General features: G+C 39.4%; 3 protein-coding genes across 10 annotated transcripts; 1 reads left to right on the top strand and 2 right to left on the bottom strand.

Annotated features, from left to right (window-relative positions):
* The first annotated feature begins 53 nt into the window (after positions 1 to 53).
* LOC115756394 (peptidyl-prolyl cis-trans isomerase FKBP43) lies at positions 54 to 5,077 on the top strand. Its single transcript, XM_030696144.2, is given in 13 exon segments — positions 54 to 246; positions 536 to 609; positions 844 to 1,076; positions 1,353 to 1,495; positions 2,540 to 2,789; positions 3,040 to 3,186; positions 3,333 to 3,420; positions 3,423 to 3,487; positions 3,876 to 4,158; positions 4,265 to 4,352; positions 4,484 to 4,525; positions 4,622 to 4,670; positions 4,762 to 5,077. Coding segments are annotated over 13 exon segments (1,557 nt in total). The 5' UTR covers positions 54 to 233; the 3' UTR covers positions 4,844 to 5,077.
* A 1,461-nt stretch (positions 5,078 to 6,538) lies between these two features.
* LOC115756395 (GTP-binding protein At2g22870) lies at positions 6,539 to 8,625 on the bottom strand. The gene is made up of 4 exons (XM_030696148.2): positions 8,076 to 8,625; positions 7,683 to 7,752; positions 7,184 to 7,346; positions 6,539 to 7,073 (listed from the first exon to the last, which is right to left on the bottom strand). The coding sequence occupies exons 1-4, from the start codon at positions 8,584 to 8,586 to the stop codon at positions 6,855 to 6,857; spliced, it is 963 nt and encodes a 320-aa protein (XP_030552008.2). The 5' UTR covers positions 8,587 to 8,625; the 3' UTR covers positions 6,539 to 6,854.
* A 1,240-nt stretch (positions 8,626 to 9,865) lies between these two features.
* LOC115756366 (ATP-dependent DNA helicase 2 subunit KU80) lies at positions 9,866 to 17,829 on the bottom strand. 8 transcript variants are annotated; one of them, XM_030696093.2, is made up of 12 exons: positions 17,688 to 17,829; positions 15,615 to 15,707; positions 15,301 to 15,352; positions 14,899 to 15,030; positions 14,079 to 14,482; positions 13,360 to 13,646; positions 13,057 to 13,252; positions 12,747 to 12,953; positions 11,298 to 11,465; positions 10,897 to 11,214; positions 10,176 to 10,306; positions 9,866 to 10,057 (listed from the first exon to the last, which is right to left on the bottom strand). In XM_030696093.2, exons 1-12 carry the CDS (start codon positions 17,700 to 17,702, stop codon positions 9,997 to 9,999), a joined length of 2,064 nt encoding a protein of 687 aa, XP_030551953.2. In that variant the 5' UTR covers positions 17,703 to 17,829; the 3' UTR covers positions 9,866 to 9,996. The 8 variants fall into 8 exon arrangements, with proteins under 8 accessions (XP_030551953.2, XP_030551955.2, XP_048131899.1 ...); XM_030696095.2 differs by having other exon boundaries at positions 15,615 to 15,703; positions 17,688 to 17,718; XM_048275942.1 differs by having other exon boundaries at positions 17,620 to 17,691.
* Between the last annotated feature and the right edge of the window lie 799 nt (positions 17,830 to 18,628).

Here is an 18,628-nt window from a genome sequence, read left to right as displayed (position 1 = left end):
ATTGCGCCTAAATCAGATGACGTCAGCGTCTCTATGTCTCTCTCTCTCTCTTCCCATTTCCTTTTGTCCCGCCAAACCTCAAGCCCTAATTGAAACGATCTTCTTCCCCCCTGTGTTCGAAAGGAGTTGAAGGAGAGGATACGCTGCAATCACCAGTTAGCTTCGCTTCCGCCCGTTTCTTCTCCTCTAGGGTTCCGCGACCGCGTCCGTCGGTGCTTCCATCTCGCACGACAATGGCTTTCTGGGGTTTGTAGCTTTTTCTCTGCCGCTTTCTTCTTCCCCCTCTCTCATTTTTTTTTTCTTTTTGGCCTTTCTCGGGATTTCATCGCTTCTGTGCGTGAGAGAAAGCGCGGGAATAGGACGGGGATTTAGTTTTTTGCCAAATGGGTTCTTCTTAAGAGTGAAATCTTCAGCTGAACTGGGGATTTCAATCGATAGTTTAATTGAGCTCATAATTCGCAAGTGAAGCTCTTTATCAGCCTATGCCGTATCCAACTCCGTGAACGGGATGAGCGTGACATCTTTGGCTATTCAGGTGTCGAGGTGAAACCCGGTAAACCCTTCGTTCATCCGTCAAACGTAGGGAGACAAAGGCTCCATATCTCACAGGTAATGAATGGGTGAGAATCTTTGTTCTTTGCTCTGTTTTTTTTTGTGTGTTTGTGTGTGTGTGTGTGTTTTGTTTTGTTTAGTAGGCTCAAGTGTCTTTGCTGCGTGTCTTTTGATGCTTTACCGTGTGCTTTCTCGAACCGGTTGTGTACATGGAGTCGATAGCTGAGGAAAGAACCGTAGTTGTTTTCCTTTTTGATTGGTTTAGTTGATAAAGTGACATCATTTGGACAGGCGACACTGGGGATTGGTTCTGCCACGAACAAAAGCATAGTTCAGTGTAATGTGGGGAACAAGAGTCCTGTTTTTCTGTGCTCTTTGTTTCCTGACCGGGCTGAATCGTCTCAACTAAATTTGGAATTTGAGGAAGCTGAGGAAGTCATCTTTTCAGTTGTTGGCCCTCGGAGTGTGCACCTCTCCGGTTTCTACCTGGGAAGTGGTCAACATTATGCTGCAGATGATGAGTCGTATCCTTTTATTAAGCCTTTTAGGTTTCATTCCCTATCTTGATGTATTCTTTTTGAACCATATTCCAAGATATGTGTTGATACCTAAAATGAAAACCTTACTTGAGAATGGACACGGACGAAATTTCATTGGGTTCAGATGAGTTGTTTTAGTTGATAAAGGTGATAACTTTTTTCACGTGGAATTGTTCTTAGATGACGTCATAGAAAGAGTTAAAATGCTGTGCCATCCCATGCATTTCTCTCGAGGTCTTCCTCCTTTACAATGATCGTTAGAGAATCGTACGGTGAAGACATAGCAGGGACTGATACAGAGAGATCCAATGATGAAGATGAGTATGACGGTAGTTTCATTGACGATGATGATCCAAAAGTATCTTCACCTTCTCCTTCTCCTTCTCCTTCGCTAAATGATGATGGTACTTCACCACTTACCTGTTTCTTTTTATTTGCACTAAACTATGAGGGACTTATTAGTTTCTCAATCAAAATGATACATATTATGTATTTCGGTGCAAAGCACATTCTGTAACGTTTGGCGATTTCACCTGATGGTCTATTTCTAATGATGGTTTGGCAGTTATCTCCTTCATTATGATCCTATATCTTAGTACCAATTCAAGAGACTGTAAGAGAAAAGACCACTTAAATGTATCAAATTGTAGCCAGCTAATTTTTATCAATTGGTGGTGGATTATCTATTTGTAGTTTTTGGCATCCCATATTACATGAGAAATATGGTTTGCTTCTCCTTGATATTATTTTGCTTGGTCGCATGCATAGTTGTAGTTTATTTGCAGGGTTAGATACACAGAGATCCACTCAACTGGGATTTTTAAACACTTGGATGCTATTATTAATTAATTGCCTCCCAATTATTGGTTTTGGTTGATTGAGAAGAGTTCATCTTGTTAGTATAATGTTAAATATTTAGAAAAAAAAAGGAAAAAGAAGTTAGGAACTTTGTCATTGTTTACCCTCAAGAACTGAGTGATAAAAATCTGGATGACAGGTTTGTACTTCATGCAAAGCTGCCAATTATCTGGGGCAATTGGAAGATCTGTTTGTCAATAGCTGTTTCCAAGTTCTCTGAGCTTGATTTGATTTTCGTTCTGCATATGAACTTAGTTGACTGAGTTTTGCAATGATGTTTAGAAAGTGTAGATGAAACACAAACTTTTCTCCTGCCTTGCTCTTCATTGTAATCTGAAACTCTGTTCCTTATGTCAGCAAACCTATGTCAAACATACTGAGTCGTTAGATCTGACAAGGGACTTAAAATCTTATAATTGAAGATAAGGTTTACTTATTCATGTGGTGAAGGTTAATAGTTACCTCATCCTTATTGCTTTGTCTTTTAATCGCTGTCTCATCCTCTTTTGTACTGTATGCAAGATGTACAGCATATTCCATTCATGGTACATTCATTTTGAGGTGTTTGTCTTATGATATTATAATTGCAGTACATGAGGAATCAGATAATGGAAAACCTAGGGAGAGGAAAGGCAGACAAAGAAGACTTAGAAAGAAACATCATCCCAGTGACTCTGGTAAGGAAGGTAGTCTTGAACAGTATAACATTGTTGATGACAAGGCCAAGGCACAGGCATCAGAAAGTGAAGACGAAGATTCATTCTTTACATCCTCCTTGGTTAAGAAAAAGCATGCAGCGAAAGATTCCAAGATAGATGGCCCAGAAGAGAAACCTCAAAGGTGACTAGTGTGGACAATTAGTGAAGTGCCGTGCTACATTTTCAAGCATATTGAATAGATCCTAATTTGTCTTTTGAAAGAGGACGCTCTTTGTCCATTATTCAGCAGTCCTCATATATCATTATGACTTTCTATCTCGTCTCCTAGATAGACAGATGTCTTTCCTTTTGTCATTTCTGGAGTGCAAAATGCCTCTATACTATGAATATGGTTATCTTTTGTGCATTTGACAACCTGTTACCTTCTCCAGTGGGATCTCTGAAGTTGGTACAAAGATGAAGAGGAAGAGAAATGAAGAATTTATAGAGTCCCCTATTGCAGTTGATAAGGCTAATCCTCATGATAAGCTCAAGGAAAATCAAGCCTGGCAAGGTCATGGGATCGCGGGTGCCAATAAGTATGTATTTTTTATGCTTTGTGTAGTAAATGAATGTACACTATTCAAATGCTTTATTGTGCCATGTTCACTTTGAATCCTGCATGATGCTTGTTGCACTTTTTTGGGCGGGGGGTTGAACTGGCCGTGGCAATCTATTATTCAAGCAGCGAAGCTGGTCAAGTCAATGGTTTCTTCCTGACATCTGATGAGGCCACCAATCAAAATGCTTTGAAAAAGAAAAAGAAAAAAAACGTGCAAATGAGAAGTCTCAACAAGAAGAGGGCATTGTTGAGAGCAATGTGAACCCAGTTGTCCCAGAGTGAGTACTTCTTCGTTCTTTAGGCCTTTGATTATCCAAACCCGCTGAATTCATGAACATGCAGCAATAGTATAATCTCATTCAGCATTAGTATAATCTTTGCCAGGTGTCCGAAATGTCATGCCATGTGCAATGGAATCAGAACTATCGTGGCACATGATAATGAATTACTAACTCTAAGAGCGAATCTATAATGAACGATTATTTCTCAGTTTTCCATCTGCAAAACATTTTGATCTATGTAGTTTTCTGTTTAAACCCCCTGTTTTTCCCTTAATGGGATATCTTATATTTGTATATGGACAGTTCTTTCGTAGTAGGAATGAAAAGTCATGTTTATAACTATTTTAACAAGCATAAATCATTAGGTTATGTGCATGATGTGTAGGAATTTGGCTCTTGATGCTCAGCAAGTAACTGATGGAGGAAATTCTGAGAAGAAAGACGTAAAGAAGAAGAAGAAAAAGAAGGATAGAGCCCAGCATAGCGAGGCAGCCATAATAAACCAAGAGAATATTTTACCAGCAGACAAAAAGGTCAGGTTGGACACTGAGATGAAAGACAGGGATGCTGAAGATGACTGCCGAGTTAGGAAGCTGCCAAATGGACTAACAATTGAGGAGCTTGAAATTGGAAATCCTGATGGTAAAGTCGTTGCTCCTGGTAAAAAAGTAAGCTGTGAACTATTTACTGGAGTTGATCTGACAGGAATTTGGTTTCTTTAATCGTTCTGTGCACAATAACAGTTAGATCAATATTTATTTTTTTTGGTTTCAGATTAGCATTCACTATGTTGGCAAGTTTATGGATAATGGACGGGTATTTGATTCAACTATCGGTGGAAAACCCTTAAAACTCTGCCTAGGTATGTCTTTGATGGGATGGCAATATTTTCTTGGTTAATTGATCTTAAACTTCTTTCGAGGATGGTCTTAAAAGTATAAGTGCAACTTTTAAAATTTTCAATCTTGTTTACGGGTTTGTTGTATCGCTCAGGTTCTGGAGAAGTTATGAAGGGTTGGGATGATGGCCTTGATGGTATTACTTAGTCATAAATCTTTTTGTTGATTTCTCATTGGTAATGTTGTCCTTTGATCGTTTATATCATATGCGTGGATGATTTTTGTTTCTCAGGCATGCGGATTGGTGGCAAAAGAAGGCTTACTATTCCACCCTCTTTGAGGTACTTAATAGTTAAATATGTTTTCCAGTCGGCATATGTTTTCCAGTCTACCATTTTCATTGCCTCAATGTAACCGTTTGATTGGATGCAGCTATGCGAATACAGGAACCTGTCATACAGTTCCTCCTGATTCATGGTTGGTCTATGACATTGAAGTGGTTCGCGTCCGCTAGAGGAGCCACTTTTTGTCCTGGACATTTGGCAACGTGTATTTAGACACTCATTCTTTTGCGCGGGAGTGGTAGGTGCTTGCTGGTTGTATGATATCCTGTTACAGGAATTTTGTGGCAAGTATCTGCCAAGAGTATACCACCGACAGTTCTTATAGGAGAGCATCGTTTTAGACTGGTGTGCACAACTGTTGAAGACAGGATCACGTTACAGTGCCATTGTGCATTTTGTGTTTATGTCACAACGGTTTCTATCACAGTCAAAGTTCAGAAATACTGTATTTTCTTTGCATGCAAATTGGAAGTTCAACACTTGAATGAACCTATGTGATTTATACGATGAATTCAGTACTTGAGATAGTCGGAATGCTAGGCAAGTACAGCGTTCTGTCAATAATCTTACCAAGTATAGCAACTTGAGTAGTAAAAGTTACAAGAGGCCAACTGATGGCCATGAAGTTTAGTCAAAGAAGATGTAATCGGCGTTTTCAGCTTTCATCAAAGGGACACCGGCTTTGGGTTCTTTTTCCGTCCGGCAAAGGAGATGTGATGGAGACGAGAAATGCATTCAGTTTTAAGTATTCTCATTCATGCCATGCATACACTAAGCAGATGCGTGGAAGTTTCGGAAACACGAGAGTTCTATGGCCTCGAGGATCGGCTTCACATGATTCAGATTAACCCACCGAAGATCAACTCGATATCCTGGCATGTCATTTTGTGCCCTTACTGCGAAAACCCAGATGTGAACTACCTCGAAAGCAACTGCAACAGTAGCAGCCCTCACTTTAATGTCCCACATTGCTTCTTTCCTAGTACAAAATTCAGTTTATATCACAAAGAAAGCTACCAAGATAGCGCCGAGCTTACTCACGAGAGCTTGTAACCCAAGTGGGGGCGCCATAAAGTGGTGGAACGTTGTGCTAGTCAACTGGGCCGGGCCCGATTTGGCTGTTTACTAGCCTGCCCGTTCCAAGCCCGGAGCTGGCCCGCGGGACTCGGACGAAGGTTCGGGCTTCGCGGGCCTTAGAGTGGAGGGGACTGCGCTAGGCTGGCTTCACAGAGCAGCGACAACCTCCCCCTCCCGGCAGTGGGAGGATAACAGGCCGGAGCTCTAAAGGCCCAACGTGGCCCAGCGGGCTCGCCTTCAATTGAACCACCACTTTTTTATTTCACTTTTTTTTTCCTAGTTTCATTTTTTTTTTCAATTTTGCGGCAAATTTTTTATATTTCGGGAAATTTTCATTTTCCTTATTCGTTTAGAAGCCGAGAGAAGCCTGAAATAACGGGTAACACATTGGAAGAGAATAACTCTTTCCATTGAAGGTCTACCAGTTGACCTGCAGATTGGAATTTACTCGTCTTTCAAAGTGTTTTGCTGTCTTTCAAAGGTAAACAACAAGACCATAAGAGCACATCGAGGCCACCAGAGTCAGAAAAGAAACCCATCGTTGGAAGAGCCAATATGTTTGGAACTAGCAACATCAGGATGCACGTGACGTGGGCTTATTCATAATCCCCGCTCTTTCTTCCGAGCATCGTTGAACACGGCCACAAAAACTAAACCGGCCGACGTTAGTTTGCTTCATCAACTTAACAATCATTCAGTGCCAAACAATATTAGCATTTTCCAATCATCGAAAGCTTCTCATCATTTATGCCTAAGTCCAGTATAGGCACTTCATAAGCATGATACACTAACATAACCATCAGTCCTTTGCCTTGCTTCCTTAGGTTGCAGTTTGCACAGAACAACAGCTTTGAACTATATACAAGAGTTATACATAACAATCTGACCATTTTACAGATTATTATAAAAGTTAAAAAGAGATTCGCATCCAACAAGGCCCCTCTAAGCAAAGTGTACTTTCAGCGTTTAATATGTATCAGGATCTGGATTTCCCTCTCCAACAGGCTGCAATGCAGAGTCTTTCCTAACTTGGGGATCATTGATTGAATCGGTAATAACGTAAACGGTGTGAGATGAGGGGGAAAAGGCGCTATGTTTGCTTGATTAGTGCTTTAGCCAATAGTTCCGCAGCTGTGCCATGTGCAGCAATACCTCATCTCGACCCAGATTTGTAACGCTGCTGGTCATAATCCATGGAGGAGCTGTTTCAAAGAAACCTCGTATCAACTCCTGGAAATCCTGAACATTTTCCTCAGGTCTCTTCCCTCCATTCTTTTTCTTCTTCCTCTTATCGCATTTGGTGAAGACTAGTGTCATAGGTACCTAAAGAAGAAGCAAATCAACGAGTATATATACTCTGCATCCAAAATGAAGCTGCTTGACATATTTTTACAAAGATGCACCTTCTTCACCATCTGTGAAATGATTATTACCTGATTTTGACCCAACCAGCTGGCATATTCAAGGTCAATTTTCTTCACAGGAATGCTGGCATCTATGAGAAGGAAAACTCCGACTAATGTGGAGCGATTTAGGAAATAGTTTTTGGTAAATTTGTCCCAATCTGTTCTCAGTTCTTGAGGTGCAGAAGCATACCTGTTTACAATACACAATCACACAATCAAACAAACCAAAAATCCCATGGATTAGACAATAACTCAAACAAATCATATGTAAAACACATAACCAGAGCAACATAAATTTCACAACAGACAGAATAAAGCATGAAAGAAAACAACCTCGCATAATTATCACAAGGTTCACAATCTAGCCAAAGAAGGAACCTTTAAAAATATAGCTTTAACACTCGAGTTTCAAATTAAGAGGGAATGCCCAAGTTAAAGCAAACATAGAGATTTCCCCCACACAGCAACTGAAGAATATTGTTGAGCATAATGAAAAGAACAAGTAAGCAAAGTTTCTAAGCCATACCCATATCCCGGCAAATCCACCAAATACCAGCTATCATTGATCCGGAAATGATTAATGCACTGTGTCTTCCCTACATTAACAAAACAACAGAACAATAAAAAAAATCAACGCAATATCTTCTCAATGAACCTCAAACAGCATAAACTACACAGAAGCGGCAATTTCCACTCATCTTCAGCAACTCAAATATCTTCATATAAGAAAAGAACCGATAAAGCATGAGAATTTTCTCAACTCACAAGCAAAGGTCTTATATTCTGCCAAACAAATCCAAGAAATGGATAAACTCGCACACATATTCAAAACAAACCAGGCGAATCTCTTGCAAAAGTACCCAAGATTTCTCTTCTTCCCTCACATGGGAATTAACACAAACAAGTCAGCCGCACTTACCGGGCTTCTTCGAAATGAGAGCCAGCCGCTTCCTCCGGACAAGCGAGTTGAGCAACGACGACTTCCCAACGTTGGACCTCCCGACGAGCGCAAACTCGGGCAGCCCGTCGGAGGGGCAGTCCTCCGTCCTCACGCTGCTCTTGACGAACTCGGCCTGCACCACCTGCGCGTCCCTCGCGTACTTGCTCAGCACGATGTTCGAGCCCTTCAAGACCCTGGCGCTCAGGGACGTGGCGTCGCCGTCGCCGGCAGGGAAGTCGGTCTCCGGCGGGACGAAGAGGCGGTCGGCGGGGATGTGAGGGACGGCGGCGGCGAGGAGGGGGTCGTCGGCGTCTTCGTCCAGAGATGGAGGGGCGACGAGGGTGGACCTGAGGAGGGTGGAGAAGGGCCGTGAAGAAGGGTTCAAGGCGGGTTTGGGGTTTGAGAGGCGGAGGAAGAAGAGAGCGTTGGTGGGTCTGGGGAGGATGGGGAGGTGAAGGATCCGTGGAAGAAGAGATTGCACCACCACCATTCTTGAGCTCAGCTCGATCCACTCTCTCTCTTCTTCATTATATATATCTATACTACAATTCATGGAGGATTATAAAGTATTAACCTTTTTTTTTTTTGTCGAGATAATTTATTAACTTAGAATATGCAAATTCAACGACTAACCATAAAATTTTTTCTTTGTTATTTATAGCTTAAACCCAGACAATATCACAAAGGTATAACCATCACACGAAATCGGGCCTAATTTCCTAAAATATCACTAACTTTTTTTTTTCTCGAAATTCAATTCTATCCCAAACTTTTTGAGGCAGCATTTGCATTTAAACGGAACGGCATCGCTTCACACGCCTCGGTTTTACGCTAATAGATATTATGGAGATGATGTATACATTAAACGACACATCGGATCTTTGACGGCGTCATTAGGATTAAAAGAAAAAAAAAAGTAGGGTGAAAATCAAATTTCAAGCAAAGTTAGTGATTTTTCTAGAGAATTATACCGCCTCACATTTGGACAAACGTGATTCAAATAATCCGAGAGTATGAAGTCAAAAAAAAAAAAAAAAACTACTTAGACAGATTTACTTATTTGTTATTTCCACTTTCATTTTCAGTCAAAGTTCCATTTTGTTTTCATCGCCGTGCCTTAATTTAAGGTTTGCATAATCTAGTACTACCATCCATGCTCAATCGCTCTCGCGCTCTTCGTCCACATTCCTTAATTCATAAGACGGTGTAAATAGATGATTCATGCGGGCAGCGCGTACATAAACTTGAGTAAAACGACCATTTGAAAAATGTTAGTCTAAAAATAATCGCTTACATCGCGTGAAATAATTAGTCAATTGAAAATATTTTCATCATTGATAATAATTTATATTTAAATAATTTTCGCAAATGAAATATACAAGCCATCATCTTTTAGAAAATGTTTCCCACACAATTTATTTTCACGCTAAAAAAACGGAGCATTCCACTATACAGCCTACAAGAGCGCTCAATGGCACTGGAGCTTCATTTGTTTCGAAAAAAATGAGTGATATGACAAATAATTCCCTAGAAATGATCACATGTATTGCTTACAAATATAAATGAACGAAAAATATTTTCATTGTCCTTGAAAATATTTGGACATGTATTGTTAATCAATAATGAAATAATTTTTCATTCACTAATTATGGCAAGCGATTTAAGTGATCATTCTTAAGGAAAATATTTTCTGACTGACTTGTATTACGTGAAATAAGTGGAGCCTAAGTTAACCAAAACCTACAGGCAAGGAGTGCAGGGAAACAAACTGTACAAACAGCTGAACTAAACATACCTTGTCGCTGTCTATTTACAATAGTCTCGCCTGACAGACAAAAAGACCAAACATGATCACGAGATTGAAACTCATCACGACCATCCAAGAGACAAACCAAAATTTTCACTCGGGCTTCGCTTCTCTTTTCACCAAATAATTTCTAGCCTCTTCCTCCGTCACGTCGCTGCTCAAGTAAAAAGAACGATATGTGAGCATTCCGCACAGAGCCAAATGAGGAGGAGGGGAAAAAGAGTTCGTCTTAACAATATCAAGAGGAGGAGGGCTTTGGGGAGATTCGGTACCTGTCTACGGCTTCAGTCTTAGAGATCAACGTAATTCCTTTGGAGGCAAGAAAGTCACAGAAACTCCGAAGGTCATGTTCCAAGCAAAATTTGCAGAGCTGGTGCAAGAAATCATTGAACTGTTTCGGTTCCTGCACAAGACGTATTATAAGTCAAGCAGCAACTATCAATGATGGATGCCATAACAGCCAGATAGGCATTGATTGTTCAAATTCTTCAGACCATACATGCATGACAAAGGTGACGCGATCGTCTATGATGTATTACAACATGCACAGGGAGTCTTGGGGGTGAGAGTGTGAGCAAGCGTAACAAGCCCAGATTGACACAAGGCATATTTCAGTTAGCACCGAAGATTTTCCCGTAAATATACAGAAAAACCAGCCAGCACGTCTTTTGATAGAATGGTTAAATTCTGAAACTATGAACTGAAAGAGCAAGGGACACACAAAAATGCTCTTCTTGTGGTCCCACGAGCAATTTCTGAGATGGTGAAGTGCACAGTTGTTGGATAGAAGTCTGGGATGCAGAAGGACGTGCATGAGATCGTTCGTATAATATTGAGAAAAAGAAAGGTCAAACTGTCTCTGTATGTGAAAAGGGTCGCAAATTACCAAGAACATAGTTTGTCTTATCTTCCTCAAAATCAAAACCAAAGGAATTAGAATGCAAAACAGTTGCATGTTAAAAACTACGGGAGAGAGAGAGAGAGAGTTGGTACTTGCTCAAGGATGCAACCCTTGCGAAGCGCAACCAGCAAATCCAGTGCTTTAGGATAATTATCTCCTTCGATGGAGTCCTCGATCAGGTCATGTATTTTGTTTTTCATTTCCGTTATAGCTCTATTGATCCATTCAGGGTTGTCTCTGCGTGACATCATTAATTCAAAATCTTGGACTGGTGTCAAATCTCCAATTTTCTCAACTTTGACACCATTTTCAATGAGATCAACTTTATTTTTGCTGGTAATGCGTCTGTAGTTGTCTTCTTCATCAGAACCAGACGGTTTCTCTCGCATTCGCTTCATCGATTTCTTCAGCTACAAATCAGGATAGATATCACAAAAACATACATAGGAGAAATTAGAAATTTCTGTTTCAGTGGAGATTTATAAAAACAAACCTTGGGGTTTTGCTTCACTTCAAAATGTCTAAGAAGTGAATCGATGGCAGATTTTTTCTTGGCAAGAAGTTCTGGATCAGGTTCAGTTATTCTCTTGAGAGTTTTATCAAGTGGCGGAACAGCTGCATCCGGGTGCTTAGACTTCAACTCAAGATAATTGTAGAAACGCTGACAACATGTAGACAGGGGAAATGGCTTAAAAGAAAGAAGATATAACCCAGATACCCAACAAAGAATGTTCAAGCCCCATGAATCCAGGAAAGCAACAATTTTCTACACATTCCTACAAGACTAGGTACTTTTCTCACAATTTGACCCAGCATCAAACTGAAATCATTTTTCTCTGTGGAGTTCAAGATAAGTTAGCGACAGCTAGTGAATTGAAAATGGAGCACCCATTGGGTACTCTGAGATCATGGAGAAAATAATCTATCACTCCAGCATTCACGATTCACTCTCGCAACATAATCAAATCTACACGTGAATCATAACCACTTAACCTCCATTTTACAAGACAAGGTCAGGCATTAAGACACTATTACACTGTGCTGCTGGGGATTACATCTAGACCCAGTCTTCAAGAGATGCAAGTAAACACTTGTTCGGAAAGCCAAATCTGAAGAAACAAATGACTTCACATTTTTATTTTTGCTTGAGAAAATTAACCAATCCAACCACCACTGAAGTTTGACCCCAAAAAAAAAAAAAAACACCACTGAAGGCCATGTGGATTCTTAAGTAGTCGATCAGGTTTAAAGTAAGCTACTGTAAGGTTTATCACAAAAGTGGGAAAAGCAGAATCTTCCTACCCCTTGAATACAACCGTCATAGAAAACTGCCAGTGACTATTCACATTAACACATACTTCTAATTGACAGAAGTTTGTAGTCAATCTCGAAACATATTAAGCTATTTGTAAAAATTTGGAACTGTTAAGAAGGCTCATGGAAACCCACAAATACCACACTGCAAATTAATGTAAGTCAAACTGATGTTTGTAAATTGCAGGGATAAATGGTATGAAAGTTATTAGATTTAGTGGAAGCACTGCCAACTATTCTAAAAGCTTAAGCTGTTAGATGAATGCGTGGTTTAATATTTAATTACTCTAACACCTCCCCTTACATTTAGTCTGGTCTTTTTGCCTAGTACTAAGAGTGAAAATATTTCATTGGGGAGGCAAATAGGGCCTGAAAGATTTGAACTCAAGACCTCCTGCTCTAATACCAAGTGAGATTTTGTGAAATCACTGCTAACTGATCTAAAAGCTTAAGCCGTTAGATGAAGACGTGGTTTACTATTTAAATTACTCTAAAAGTGAGCCTCCTTTTTTTTTTTTTTTTGGTCGGAATTGAGCCTATTTGGAGGAGGTAAGTAACCTATAGCTTCGCTAAAAGGTTTTACCCATTTAAAGTACCGTACAAAAAACTAGAGGGGCAAAATTCTCACCTCCAAAACAGGATTTGGTGTAAAATCAGGCTGCAACATTTCCTCTTTATCAGAAGGTGCAAGATCCAGCATTTTCACGAAGTTATCTGCAGCCTCCTGTTGCTCTTCATCTGGCAGTAATGAGGCCGGGAGATTGCTGAAAGAGGGGAATTGAAATTCCCGAACATCCTCAGCAAAAGGAAGTACATTGAAATAAAATGAATCGGGCTGCGATAAAAAAGTATGCGGGCGTTAGATGAAGCCTCCCACAAACCAAAAAGAGGGAGAAGATCAAAGAACTATTCATGCACTACTCTATATTAGAACATACCACATGATCATTGTCAGAAACATTTGGTGTCAAAGCCCCCACGACAACATTCCCTTGCCCTTGTCTCCACACACAGCGTAGAATGGCTACTTTATGCATTTCCTTCATTGCTCTAGCTAAAGCAGAAACTGCAAGAATGGCATTCTGGTCACCAGGATCAGCGATGAAAATGTTCACATCCTTCATGTAATGGTGCCTAATACATTTACAGAGTAATCAATAGAAAAGGAACAAATATGAGACTTGTGACTTATCATCATTTAAAACCAAAATAAACACATAAGAAAGGCAACTAAATTATACCTCATGATATTTGAGGAATCTGTAAATCCCAAAACCTTTACACTCTTTTCAGGCTTGAATTTCACAGCATCCCATTCATCAGCAGATATTGGAACTACTTGAGGACCATATTGATAACCTTTGATCCTTTGCTCTGGCGGGACAACTTTATTAGCATCTTCAACACTCTTGTACTCAAAATCTACCTTGACTTCATGAGACGCAAATTTATCAGTTGAAGGTGCTTTATCAGAATATTTCTTCAAAGTTGGAAACTTCTCCTCTGATGTTTTCTTGTAAACCCATACCTGATTACATTTCAAGTTCATAACCCTGTGGTAAATTCTCTTATTTCCTAAGGAGAAGAGGAACTTGTAATAGCTTAACAAAACCAAAGGCAGACGACGAAGCATTACAATTAAGAGTGGTGTCAACAGGTGTCAACAAGCTGTGACACAAATTGCCCCTTCAACAACAAAAGAATAGCAATTACATAGCAACAATCAGAACATTAAATCTAAGTCACAGTTTCAAAATCTAGCTGTCATCTTGTAAATAGGCCCAAGTAGGAAGATTGAGGATACATCATCCCCAGTGTGCCTTCTCAAATGTCGTAAACTTGTGATCATCCAACTGGAAATAAGCAGCCAGCATCGTGCAGATTCCAAAAGTAGAAAATGTACACAATTTTCACCTGTTATATAAAAGTACTCTTTCCATAAAGATCAGAAAATGCTCACCTTAATCTTGAGTTTGGGGCTGATTTCAAGATCCCCTCTAAATATTGTAACAGGGGATATACTTCGAGTTTTAAGTGCACCCAGTAAAGAGGTAGAGCTCTCAACAAAGACCATCTTTGCACAGGTTCTCTTTGGAAACAGATTCAATATCCGATCATTTTCCTCCATCACGGATACATTTTCATCAAGGACCACACTTTCCCTCACAACCACGGACTCCAATTTCATGCCATGTGAAGTCATTTGCTGAGCAATGGCATTGACCTGGTCTTCTTTGCTTCCCTCATATGGGTCCTTGATTGGAGATAAACCATTAGTTATTAGACACAGTCGTTTCTTCCCCTTGTTTGTCGAACTATATTTCTTTATCAGCATATCCATGCCAACCACAATGGCATCAAGAACTACAGAGCAGTCAAGGCACCAAAGATGCAGGGTAACTACCAACTTTAAACACAGTAAATAAGTACATTATCCAGGTCCTGGTATATTTCGTCCTGCAAATGATACTAGGAGGTTCTTACGATTGCTGTAAAAGACATATCACTGTTACTGGGTATGTATCCTGAGAAAAATATTGATCTGTGCAGAGATAAGCTTCTTTTGATATTACAGATTATTTATAGCAAAATAGTCTGGCTATAATTTGTTTTGAACATGTGTCTTCTCAAAATGAAGAAAGTATGACCACAAAAGTTGTGACAGGTAATAATCCAGAATATTAAGTCATTAAGCCAAAGAACTAGGATACTGAATTCTCGAAGTAAACAGAAAAACTAAAATAGCATTCAACAATAAATACTAATAAAAGTTTGGATACAATCACCAGGAAGAGTCCCTCGAGGAATTTTCTTCAAAGTTTCAACAAGATCTCCATCCACAACTTTAATATTTTGCAGAACAACGACATGTTCATAGCCACCCACTTCCATTGTCAACTCATTTTCAGTCTCTGAGCAAATAAGAGTTCGACGTTAGTAATTCTCAATATCTTATGACTAGAGAACCTACATTTGGAAAGTATTAAGAAATTCAGTTCATATATCCCTTTGAGCAAAAAGATATGAACCTTTCCAGAGTGAAGCATGCACAAAGTAGAAATCAAGGGTGGAAATAGCCACTTCAAGAACCGCACAATAAAAGACATGATTCGAAACAATGTCATCTCTTTCTGTCTACGAACTAAAGAATGACCCAGACAGCACAGAAATAGGTATCATACCTTCAGTTCCAAACAAGACAACTCCAACTTCATCATACTTGCTGTAAACTAACTGCACAGTTATTTGGAGGAATATTAGCTCCTTCGGAGAGAAAAAAATTGAAGAAAGTCGGTGCCATACAGATAGACTGAACACAATGCAGCAGGAAGACCAGTTTGTTAGTATTTATTACCAATGAAACAAGTCACAAAATTTCAGACGTTCAATGGCTTCCTTCATCCTCTGCCGAGGTGCAAGAACATTTTCTGTCTTTACAGAACTGGATAGACAGACAAGCACACAGACTGAAGTTTACAAACTGATGTGCCCGTACCTTCTTCTGTACTATCATTGAGCAGATTTTTTCAACCTCAGGGAGAAGATGGTGCATTGACGGTCCTACATCAAGCAACAACACCAAAGCTTCCTGACACCAAAGATTCAATAACATCATACATGTGAGCAGGGACAACTAAAAATACCAAGGAAACAAACTGGCTGAATGAACATTGGCATAGCTGTAGATGTGCTATAGTTGCGTTGTGTTATACTGTATCAATGCTATGAAATCTTGTAACGTGTGTTTTCAATGACATGTTTTTTCGAAGTTGCAGCTCCTTGAAATTGGATGAGGCAGCTTTAAAATGATGCTACAAGCTATAACAACTATGAGGGTCTTATAGTAATTAGGAGTGCTCCAAACACCTTATAAAAGCTATAACATCCTTTTTCATAGCTAAAACTATTGGGAGAAAGCTGTACCAAACAGGTTCTTGGTTGTAGAGGCTAACTTTGGAGTTACCAAAGTGTGACGCTACTTGAGACTACATACATGGATCACTGAGATAGTTTTCTTTATGTGAACAGAAGACTTCCTTTTACACCATTGGAACTCTTAAATGAACCAAATATTATAAAAACTACAACACAAAACATGATCATTATATTACTCAAGATGCAAATAAAGTTATTCATTGTGACCACATGATAAGACAAGAAAGATCATATAGAAAATAAGTCGTCCAACATTTTCCATTTCCTTTCGTAAACCCAATTTCAACGTACAGTAAGTCCCAAGTAAAACTTGAATGATTAACAATGAACCTGGAAAAACTAAACAGGTTTTTCCCCACACGTAGCATACAATTGAAAAGAACTTCAAATCCCCGGAAAAATTGTAGTCTCTATTGAGTTCATGGACCATACTATCTAAGGTCAATCGCATTATTAACTTCATGTAGGACAAGTTAAGGTGCTTAAACGAACTATAATTTCGCCCAAGTTGAACACCATTTGTTGCATGTACTTTTGTTTCAAAGCACCTATTTTACTCCTCTTGTTAGAATAGAATGCATAACCCACCTGTCCAAATGTCAGGATTTAAGGAATTGCAGGATTCATTTCCTAGCAAGAGCTTTTTTTCATTTTATGAAAAAATAACTAGTGAGCCTGGAAATAGCTGACTGTACAGGGTGTGCCGCCTGTACAGAATGCCCTTTCATAACCGGAATGTGATAAAGGCAAGTGATTTATCCACAGATTGTACTCTATTAGAAGAAGCAGCTTGTCCCATTTAACAGATTAAGGAAGTCTCACAGTAGGATGATGACATCAAGAAACAAGAGGACGCATCTCAGCTAGCCATGAAAGTATATCATGTGACACGCATGCCATGTGGCAATGACACATGGAGAAACTGGCCAATGAGAAGGGAGAGTTTCAAAATTCAAATGCAAAAGTTGGTCGGATAAGTAACGGAAAAGAACTGGATACTTTTGGCAAGCAATTGGTGGGCAGAAAGTATCAAGTCCTTGGCATTATATGCCCTTGAATGTCGAAACCAGATACTTATGCAACACCAATTGCATACCAATATACTTGGTGGGGGCTGAATTATGTCCTCTTTGTCGATGACATTGCCAATCAAATTCCATTAGTCTGTTGTGATTCAACGACCAAAACACCAGCACAACGGAACACAGAAATGGGTAAAAATTCACCACTTGCGGATAGAACTACTCATTTGGAGGCTTCGTGCGAGGAGGATCATATGGAAAAGTAATATCCACACCCAAGCATCAAAGAAGCCGTCTTGTTCAATTAACAGCACGCTACATACATGTCCATACATGGACTTCTTTTCTTTTGCTTAAAACACAACAGATTTCTGACAAACGTAGAAACCCCAAACCACAAACCTCGGGAACAGAACAATAACAACAAAAAGACATCGACTTTCATCGGCATATGATGTGGGTATCACCGATTTTGAAACCTAAAAACGGGAAACAAGCGAAGCAACCGAACCGAACCGAAACGACTAGAGAAGCAACATTCACACAAAGCAAAGAACAAACACGGTCCAAGATTGATGGAAGTTGAGCAAGAGGTGTGAAAGTGAAACTACCTTGTTCCGAGCCATTGGCAAAGAGAGAGAGAGAGAGAGAGAGAGAGAGAGAGGAGGGAGAGGGAATGTATCAGCTTGTCAGGGAAGCTCGAGTCCTTTGGAGAAGAAGGGCCGACAGACTTGTTCACTTTTTAGCGCTTCTTTGTTTTGTTCAAAAAAGAAAAGAAAAAATCAAGTCAAAAACCGCACGTTAATTGAATAAATTTTAGGGGTACAACAGTATTTTAAAAGTAATCGTATCGAATCGTGGATGGCCAAGCGGATTGATTCATTTTAAGATATATTTTTCAGTATTATAGATGGATTGGTCCGTAAAGCCGTTAAATTTTTATTGTGTTGTGCAAACATATCATGTTAGGATTTATCGATCCCGATTAAATGATCATTATTGCATCTTTTTAAAATATAAAATTTAAATGGTTTGGAAGTTCTAATCAAAATGAACGGGCCGAGTTTCAAAACTCGTCGATTTATTGTTTTGTTAGCTTTTTTTCATTTTTCTTTAGTGTCAACATATACAAGTATATACAATGAGATAATTCTGCCTTAGATTAATGAAAAAATGGAAAATAAATTCAACGCAAACGAGTCTAAACATATTAAGATAGTTGGCAATAATTCATTTTGCTATAAATTCAACGCAAAAAAATTCATTTTCCATATTAAAACCTCATCAAACTTGGTTGAGCTGTGAATGTATGGGAAATTTTATTTTCAGAAAACTCAATTTTTTAAGTAAAAAAACATTTTATGTGCCATATAAACTATTTTTTCCCAACCATCACATCCCAACAAACGATCACACCATTATCATTCTCATGAGCATCATCGATTGGCATGAACTCGATGAAGCTAAAATCCATTACAACTCGGATCATTCCGGTTTCTCGAAACCGCACCGATCGAGTCGAGTCAAAGCTCATCTAACATAGTAACATGCT

This window comes from Rhodamnia argentea, chromosome 3 (assembly GCF_020921035.1).
Source record: "Rhodamnia argentea isolate NSW1041297 chromosome 3, ASM2092103v1, whole genome shotgun sequence".
In the NCBI taxonomy this organism is placed as follows: domain Eukaryota; kingdom Viridiplantae; phylum Streptophyta; class Magnoliopsida; order Myrtales; family Myrtaceae; genus Rhodamnia; species Rhodamnia argentea.
Note: the sequence above shows the minus strand (reverse complement) of the source record. Positions and strands in the feature narration are given on the sequence as shown.

Bases quoted from the DNA above. Each gene is read 5' to 3' on its own strand.
- LOC115756395 (XM_030696148.2), bottom strand. From the start codon at position 8,586: ATGGTGGTGGTGCAATCTCTTCTTCCACGGATCCTTCACCTCCCCATC. The intron at 7,753-8,075 runs GTAAGTGCGGCT...TTGTTAATGTAG, and splicing joins TCTCATTTCGAAGAAGCCCG to GGAAGACACAGTGCATTAAT. The intron at 7,347-7,682 runs GTATGGCTTAGA...TATTGTAAACAG, and splicing joins GTGGATTTGCCGGGATATGG to GTATGCTTCTGCACCTCAAG.
- LOC115756366 (XM_030696093.2), bottom strand. The intron at 15,031-15,300 runs GTATGATACCTA...TTATTTGCTCAG, and splicing joins TGTCTTGTTTGGAACTGAAG to AGACTGAAAATGAGTTGACA. The intron at 10,307-10,896 runs GTACCAACTCTC...CGTCTTGTGCAG, and splicing joins AGGGTTGCATCCTTGAGCAA to GAACCGAAACAGTTCAATGA.